The 9,266-nt window shown below is 52.2% G+C and overlaps 1 protein-coding gene across 1 annotated transcript; it reads left to right on the top strand.

Annotated features, from left to right (window-relative positions):
* The first annotated feature begins 427 nt into the window (after positions 1–427).
* Positions 428–1,041, top strand: RHOG (ras homolog family member G). Its single transcript, XM_060263771.1, has one exon. It carries the CDS (start codon positions 466–468, stop codon positions 1,039–1,041), a length of 576 nt encoding a protein of 191 aa, XP_060119754.1. The 5' UTR covers positions 428–465.
* Positions 1,042–9,266: the final 8,225 nt, after the last annotated feature.

Raw genomic sequence — 9,266 nt, forward strand, 5'->3', positions numbered from 1 at the left:
GGCTCAGTGGTAGAGCATCTGCTTGGGAAGCAGAAGGTCCCAGGTTCAATCCCCGGCATCTCCAAAAAAGGGTCCAGGCAAATAGGTGTGAAAAACCTCAGCTTGAGACCCTGGAGAGCCGCTGCCAGTCTGAGAAGACAATACTGACTTTGATGGACCAAAGGTCTGATTCAGTATAAGGCAGCTTCATATGTTCATATGCAGTAAATCTTCATTTAATCTCCATCTTCTTGATTTTTTCAACGAATTTGTAATGCACATTATTGGGTTATGATCAGCTCCTATTTTAGGCAAAATCTCAGTTTTCTTTGTTATAAGGCCCAAATCCCTAGTGCCCCACAACGTTACTTTGCACTTGGCCACGTTGAACCTCATTGGCCACATTGAACCCTAACGGTCTCTCCCTCCTCTTCTTCCGCAGGTTGTTGAGGTGGCATCAAAAGGAGGAGCCCTGAGCTAGCTGGGATGCAGAGCATCAAGTGTGTGGTGGTGGGCGACGGAGCCGTGGGCAAGACCTGCCTCCTGATCTGCTACACGACCAACGCCTTCCCCAACGAGTACATCCCCACCGTCTTCGACAACTACAGCGCCCAGAACACGGTGGACGGCAGGACGATCAACCTCAACTTGTGGGACACGGCCGGCCAAGAGGAATACGACCGCCTCCGGACGCTCTCCTACCCGCAGACCAATGTCTTCATCATCTGCTTCTCGATTGCCAGCCCCTCGTCCTACGAGAACGTCAAGCACAAGTGGTACCCGGAGGTGTGCCACCACTGCCCTGACGTGCCCATCCTCTTGGTGGGCACCAAGAAGGATCTCCGGGCCAACCCCGAGGCCTTGAAGAAGCTGAAAGAGCAGAACCAGCTTCCCGTCACCACGCAGCAAGGCCTTAGCCTCTCCCGGCAGATCCACGCCGTCAAGTACTTGGAGTGCTCTGCGCTCAACCAGGAGGGGATCAAGGAGGTCTTCACAGAGGCTGTGAGAGCCGTCCTCAACCCCATGCCAGCCAAGCCCAAGAAACCCTGCGTGCTCTTGTGAGGAGGGACACTTCCACCTATGGCTTTCCCACCATTCCCTCTGGTCTTGGCTGGGCAGGCTGTGGGGGACTTTGGAGAGAAGGAGGAGACCTCTTCCCCCCAGGGCCCACAGCTCCCCTGCCTTGCTTTCCACCATCTCCGCCCCCCCGCGACGTCAAGATGCTGCGTGACTCCGTCTTCTTGTCACTCCCCTGCCACTTCCTCCACCTGTTTCCTTTTTCTCAGGAAGGATCCACTCACCTGGGCACACCAGGAGCTGCCAGAGAAGATAGTAATCCTGGATAATGAGCAAGGTTGCCAACTCTGGGTTGGGAAATTCCTGGAGATTTGTGGAGGGGGTGGGGTTTGGGGAACAAAGGGAGCTCAGTAGAGTCCACCCTCCAAAGCAGCCATTTTCTCCAGGGGAAGTGACCTCTGTTGTTTGGAGATCGGTTGTAATTCTGGAAGATTTCCAGGCCCTTCCTGGAGGTTGGCAACCCTTCTTGGAGTTTGGCATTCCATAAAAAGGAATGGCTGAAAAGTCCTCTTTGCACTAATGCAAGGCTCTTTTGTCTGAGAAAGGCTCCTGAAAGGGTGGGGCTGGGCCAATTTGGACTCCTTTCTGCCTCTGTCTTCCCTCAACGCTCCACTCAACCTCCGGCTAAAATGAAGAAGAAGAAGATATTGGATTTATATCCCGCCCTCCACTCCGAAGAGTCTCAGAGCGGCTCACAATCTCCTTTCCCTTCCTCCCCCGCAATAGACACCCTGTGAGGTAGATGAAGATATTGGATTTATATCCCGCCCTCCACTCCGGAGAGTCTCAGAGCGGCTCACAATCTCCTTTCCCTTCCTCCCCTCAGCAGACACCCTGGGAGGTAGATGAAGATATTGGATTTATATCCCGCCCTCCACTCCGAAGAGTCTCAGAGCGGCTCACAATCTCCTTTCCCTTCTTCCCCCACAACAGACACCCTGTGAGGTAGATGAAGATATTGGATTTATATCCCGCCCTCCACTCCGAAGAGTCTCAGAGCGGCTCACAATCTCCTTTCCCTTCCTCCCCCACACCACAACAGACACCCTGTGAGGTAGATGAAGATATTGGATTTATATCCCGCCCTCCACTCCGAAGAGTCTCAGAGCGGCTCACAATCTCCTTTCCCTTCTTCCCCCACAACAGACACCCTGTGAGGTAGATGAAGATATTGGATTTATATCCCGCCCTCCACTCCGAAGAGTCTCAGAGCGGCTCACAATCTCCTTTCCCTTCTTCCCCCACAACAGACACCCTGTGAGGTAGATGAAGATATTGGATTTATATCCCGCCCTCCACTCCGAAGAGTCTCAGAGCGGCTCACAATCTCCTTTCCCTTCCTCCCCCACAACAGACACCCTGTGAGGTAAATGAAGATATTGGATTTATATCCCGCCCTCCACTCCGAAGAGTCTCAGAGCGGCTCACAATCTCCTTTCCCTTCCTCCGCCTCAACAGACACCCTGTGAGGTAGATGAAGATATTGGATTTATATCCCGCCCTCCACTCCGAAGAGTCTCAGAGCGCCTCACAATCTCCTTTCCCTTCCCCCCCCCCCAACAGGCACCCTGTGAGGTAGATGAAGATATTGGATTTATATCCCACCCTCCACTCCAAAGAGTCACAGAGGGGCTCACAATCTCCTTTCCCACAACAGACACCCTGTGAGGTAGATGAAGATATTGGATTTATATCCCACCCTCCACTCCGAAGACCCTCAGAGCGGCTCACAATCTCCTTTCCCTTCCTCCCCCACAACAGACACCCTGTAAGGTGGGTGGGGCTGAGAGAGCTCTGACAAGCTGACTTTTCAAGGACAACTCTGCGAGAGCTGTGGCTGACCCAAGGCCATTCCTGCAGCTGCAAGTGGAGGAGTGGGGAATCAAACCCGGTTCTCCCAGATGAGAGTCGCGCACTTCACCACACCACCAAACTGGCTCTGGGTTGTGAGACCTGCCAGGCAGGAAGGGTGTCCCAGGAAGGCAGAGCAAGGAGGCCAGAGACCCTGGGCTGAGCATCCAAGCAGATTGCTCCTTTGTCCAGCGAGCAGGCCACTGAGGAGGCCTTGAGCCGCTGGCCACTGGAACTGAGATATTTTGTGACAACTGCTGAATGAAGAAGCCGCCTTGGCATGCCTGCTCGGAGGGTGCGGGGGGAATGAGTTTGTGCTTCTGCAGAGCTCACCGGAGTCAGTGATTTCCCAACCTTCCCCCCACACACACAGACGCTTCCTTCCTGCCTTTCTCAAAATGGATCCCCGACGTCTCTTCTCACCAACCGCTGCACCCAAAATATCTCCTTGCTCTAGCCTGGGTCTGTCTGCCGGCTGGTTCCGCAGTGAGAGCTTGGGTTTGAAGAACCGGTGGCTCGTCTGCGCTCCTGGCCATAACGCATGTATGCCTCTCCAAGAGACGAGAGGGAGAGGCGGGGGCCCTAGGAAAGCTCTGGGGCTTTTCCCTTCTGCAAAAATCAAAAAAGCAGAGACTAGAGAATCGCTTCCAACACTTGCGTCCAGCGCTGTGTGTGTGTGTGTGTTTGGCCGAGGGCATCCTCTGTATCTGGACTTCTTTCCATAATTTCTTCTGCCACGCAGAGATTCCGGGAACAAAGCAGCTACCCTGCCCCCAGCCCTTTCTGGCTTCGTTTGCCATCACCAGGCCTGGAGTGGTCTGATCTGGACCGTCACGGGTACTAGAAACTTGCTTTGTCTTTTTTGAAGAAATGAGATCCCCCACCCCCCAAAAAGAAAAAAGATACTGGCTGCCGCTGTCAGATCTGACTTGTATTGTGCCTCCGCCAGTGGCGTGGTGGCAGAGGGGATGTTTTGATGCAGGAAGGACTGAAGCTTGGTGGGCTGCTGCCTTGAAAGGGGCCCGGAGTAATGCGCCCCCCCTGCCTCAAAGGAGACCCTCGCCTAGTCTCTCTTCAGGGAGGGAGGGAAGGAGGGGCAATCTGCTCTCTGCGCTGGGCTTTTGGGTTGCCTTGAAGTTGTGTTATGCTGAATCCCTCAGCCCCAAATAAAAATACAATCACATTGCCCTTGGTCGTTTGTTGTTGGATTCTCTGTTGTTCACGGGAATGGAATGAAACCCTTGGCGATTAGGGATGCCGTTACTGATAAGAACATAACAGAAGCCATGTTGGATCAGGCCAATGGCCCATCCAGTCCAACACCCTGTGTCACACAGGGGCCAAAAAAAACCCCCAAGTGGCATCAGGAGGTCCATCAGTGGGGCCAGGACACTAGAAGCCCTTCCACTGTGCTCCCCAAGCACCAAATATACACAGCATCACTGCCCCAGACATAAGAACATAAGAGAAGTCATGTTGGATCAGGCCAATGGCCCATCCAGTCCAATACCCTGTGTCACAAAGGGGCCAAAAAAACCCCAAGTGCCATCAGGAGGTCCATCAGTGGGGCCAGGACACTAGAAGCCCTTCCATTGTGCCCTCCCCCCAAGCACCAAAAATACAGAGCATCACTGCCTCAGACATAAGAACAGAAGAGAAGCCATGTTGGAGCAGACCAATGGCCCATCCACCCCAACACAGTGGCCAAAACCCACCCAGAAGGTCCATCAGTGGGACCAGGACACTAGAAGCCCTCTCACTCTTGCCCCCCCTCCCCCACAAGCACCAAGAATACACAGCATCACTGCCCCAGACAGAGTTCCAACATTAAGCTGTGGCTAATAGCCACTGATGGACCCCTGCTCCATATGCTTATCCAACCCCCTCTTGAAGCTATCTATCCCCTCTTGAAGCTTGTAGCTGCCACCACCTCCTGTGGCAGTGAATTCCACGTGTTAATCCCCCTTTGGGTGAAGAAGGACTTCTTTTTATCCGTTCTAACCCGACTGCTCAGCAATTTCATGGAGGGCCCACGAGTTCCTGTATTGTGAGAAAGGGAGAAAAGTACTTCTTTCTCTATGAGGAGGAAGAAGGAGAGATTGGATTTATACCCCACCCTTCACTACCTGAAGGAGTCTCAGAGCAGCTCACAATCTCCTTTACCTTCCCCCCACACACACACACAACAGACCCCCCTGTGAGGTGGGTGGGGCTGAGAGAGCTCTCTCAGAAGCTGCCCTTTCAAGGACAGCTCTGTGAGACCTATGGCTGACCCAAGGCCATTCCAGCAGTTACAACTGGAGGAGTGGGGACTCAAACCCAGTTATCCCAGATAAGAGTCTGTGCACTTAACTACTATGCCAAATTAGGTTACGTAAGAAGTGGAACAACCTTTCCTTGCTGATTGCTATGGAGCAGCTGGTATTCAGAGATAGAATGCCTCTGATGCTAGAGGTTCTGTTCAGCCATCAGGGCCAATAAATAAAGTGTTTGGAATTAAATTCCTGATGGCAGCATTACATTCAGGCCCCATTTTGGACAGGAGCTCACAGGAGCAAAGCTCCAGAGCGTCTACATTTCATTGTGCTCTTTCTTTCTTAACCCCCCCTCCAAATTCTCACTCCTGGGCTCCCTTGTTCAAACCCTCTTGGGAAAATAACCAAAACCGATAAGAAGCAGACAGCTGGAAATCTTCCTCCTGCCACTGTGACCACCGAGGAGAAAGGAATTTTAAAAGGATGATGGGAGTCCGGTTTGATTACGACAATTAGAATTCAAGAAGGATTTTAAGGTAGATGCTGAGCTGATGTAATTTAGTACATGGTGAGGTTGGGGGTGTGGGGCACATGCAAAGGAGTTATGCAAATGAGTTGTGCTAATGAGCTCCATCACCTCTTTTTTTACAAAATGACCCTTGCATGCATTAAGAGGGAAGTTGTAACAGAGGCAATGCCCAACCCCCGTGGCCTGTTAGCAACCGAGCCTTGAGTTGTATAATTATTTCATTATATATTACAATGTAGTGATAATAATAAGACAACGACATTGGATTTATATTCCACCCTCCACTCTGAGTCTCAGAGCGGTCACAATCTCTTTTACCTCCCACCCCACCCACACACACAACAGATATCCTGTGAGGTGGGTGAAGCTGAGAGAGCTCTCCCAGAAGCTGCCCTTTCAAGGACAGAGTCTCAAAGTGGCCTACAATCTCCTTTATCTTCTCCCCCCACAACAGACACCTTGTGAGGTGGGTGGAGCTGAGAGGACTCTCAAATAAGCTGCCCTTTCAAGAACAGAGTCTCAGAGCGGCCTACAATCTCCTTTTTCTTCTCCCCCCACAACAGACACTCCGTGAGGTGGGTGGGGCTGAGAGAGTTCTCCCAGAAGCTGCCATTTCAACGACAAAGTCTCAGAGTGGCCTACAATCTCCTTTTTCTTCTCCCCCCACAACAGACACTCCGTGAGGTGGGTGGGGCTGAGAGAGCTCTCACAGAAGCTGCCCTTTCAAGGATATAGTCTCAGAGTGGCCTACAATCTCCTTTATCTTCTCCCCCCACAACAGACACCCTGTGAGGTGGGTGGGGCTGAGAGAGCTCTCCCAGAAGCTGCCCTTTCAAGGACAGTTCTGCGAGAGCTCTGGCTGACCAAAGGCCATTCCAGCAGCTGCAAGTGGAGGAGTGGGGAATCAAATCCAGTTCTCCCAAATAAGAGTTTGCACACTTAATCACCACACCAAACTAATAGAATAAAGTGCACACTTGTATCATTCCAAAACCATTGCCCCCCTTCCTCAGTCCATGGAAAAATTCTCTTCCACAAAACCGGTCCCTGGTGCCAAAAAGGTTGGGGATTGCTGTTGTAGAGTTTTCAGATCCCACTGACCACAGTTACGTCTTGTGCCTGCGGGTTCAGGAGGTGAGCCCTGCTGGCTGGCAGAAGGGGAGCTGGATTCAAGTCCAGTAGTTTAGAGAGACCAACGATATTTTTTTTGTGGGTAGGAGCTTTCCAGAGTCAAATCTCGCGGCAAGGAGTTCCTCAGCTTAATTCTGCATTATGCGTAGTAAAGGCAGGAAAACCGATTAACCCTGAAGAACTGAAATACCAAAGTTTTTTTGTTTATATAAATCCTATTTTTAGCCTGTGGTAACCTCACTGTGAGGCAAACTGAGCTGAGAGGAGGAGAAGACTGAAGCCAAGTCACCCGATCAGGTTCATTTTGAACCGGGCTGTCCCTGGGCGGAGTCCAGCATGCCTAACCCCTCTAGTGCAGCCGCTGACAAAAGCAACGATTCTAAAGAGAAAATTAACTGTGGCTTTGACGTGAAGATTTCTCGACATTTGCCCTGTCACGTATGCTGAATAATACACTTTCAGAATACTTTCAATGCACTTTTGGTGATCATAGAATCCTAGAGCTGGAAGGAACCCCCCAGGGTCATCTAGTCCAACCCCCTTCACAATGCAGGAAACTCACAAACACCTCCCCCTAAATTCACAGGATCTGCATTGCTGTCAGATGGCCAACCAGCCTCTGTTTAGAAGAAGAAGAAGAATTGCAGATTTATACCCCTCCCTTCTCTGAATCAGAGACTCAGAGTGGCTTACAATCTCCTTTATCTTCTCCCCCCACCACAGACACCCTGTGAGGTGGGTGGGGCTGAGAGGGCTCTCACAGCAGCTGCCCTTTCAAGAACAACCTCTGCCAGAGCTCTGGCTGACTCGAGGCCATTCCAGCAGCAGCAAGTGGAGGAGTGGGGAATCAAACCCGGTTCTCCCAGATAAGAGTCTGCACACTTAACCACTACACCAAACTGGCTCTCTAAGGAACTTCCAAGGAAGCAGCACCCACCACCTCCCGAGTAATCATAGAATCATAGAGTTGGAAGGTACCTCCCAAGGCCATCTAGTCCAACCCCCTGCACAGTGCAGGAAACTCACAATCCCCTCCCCCTAAATGCACAGGATCTTCATTGCTGTCAGGTGGCCACCCAGCCTCTGTTGAAAAACCTCCAAAACCTTACTTGCAAGTGGACTTTACTGTTTCACAGAATATGCAAAGTGGACTGAAGGCACTTTCTTCAGCAGGTGTGGAAGCCGAAAGAGGTGCGTCTCCTCTGTACAGCAACCCTGCAAGGCAGGTGGAGGACCCTGCGTGCTCCTGCCAGAAGCCACTGAGCAAGTTACACCAGAGGCAAGACTTGAATCCTGGATGCTCCGATTCTGCTCTGAGTTGCTTTCCCACACGGTACCAGGCTCCAAACCTGGAAGGTCCATGCCGGGCCGAGTAGTCCCCACGAGGCGGTGGTGCCCCTGAAGCGCCTGGATCGTGTCAACACAAAGTGAGGGACTGAGGGGAAAGCCGGCCCAGCTCCAGCCACCTTTTCAGTTCCCCTTGAGCTGGTTGCCTCTCCCCTCCCCGCCCGGGGCAGACTGTTGGCTGAGAGGCTGGGAAACTCATTCTCTGCACTTCCTCTCCAGAAAGCAGCAAATGTCTGAAGGGATGAGCCGCTGCCTCAGTAGGGTTGCCAATCCTCAGGTGGGGGCAGTTTGGAGCCGCCCCCCGCTTCAGGGTCATCCGAAGGCAGGGGTGGGGGAAGTGTCTGTTGGCACTCCATTATTCCCCATGGAGACCAATTCCCATAGTATATAAAGGAAAATTGATCTGTGGGCATCTGGGGCTCGGGGGCGGGGGCTGGGTTTTGAGATAGAGGCACCAGATTTTCAGCATAGCATCCAGTGCCTCTCCTCAAAACACTCCCCACGTTGCCAAAAGATTGGACCAGGGGGTCCGATTTCATGAGCCCCAAAATAAGGCGTCCCTGTCCTTCATTATTTCCAACGGAGGGAAGGTATTTAAAAGGTGCAGAGTCCCTTTACATGGGATGGCCAGAACTCCCTTTGGAGCACGGTCGGTCATGCTTGTCACATCCTTGGTCCAATCTTTTTGAAATTTGGTATTTTCAGGAAAGGCACTCGATGCTATGCTGCAAAGTTGGTGCCTCTATCTCAAAAAACAGTTCCTCAAGAGTCCAGATACCCGCAGAGCAATTCTCCACTATACCCTATGGGAATCGGTTTCCATAGGGAATAATGGAGTGCTCAGCAAACATTTCCCTCCCCCCCCATGCTTTCGGATGACCCTGAAGGGGGGGAGGGCCTCTAAACCAGGACATCCCCTGCCCCCACCTGGGGATTGGCAACCCTAGGCAACCAAGTCAATCACAGTTGGCCTGAGCAGGCCCCGGGCGATAACAGCCTGTCCTGTCCTGGGTAGGGTTGCCAATCCCCAGGTGGGGGCAGGGGATCCCCTGGTTTGGAGGCCCTCCCCCCACTTCAGGGTCATCAGAAAGCAGAGG

Source organism: Heteronotia binoei, unplaced genomic scaffold (genome assembly GCF_032191835.1).
Source record: "Heteronotia binoei isolate CCM8104 ecotype False Entrance Well unplaced genomic scaffold, APGP_CSIRO_Hbin_v1 ptg000860l, whole genome shotgun sequence".
NCBI lineage: Eukaryota > Metazoa > Chordata > Lepidosauria > Squamata > Gekkonidae > Heteronotia > Heteronotia binoei.

What these genes read in the sequence shown, in the direction of transcription:
- RHOG (XM_060263771.1), top strand. Translation starts at nt 466, where the DNA reads ATGCAGAGCATCAAGTGTGTGGTGGTGGGCGACGGAGCCGTGGGCAAG.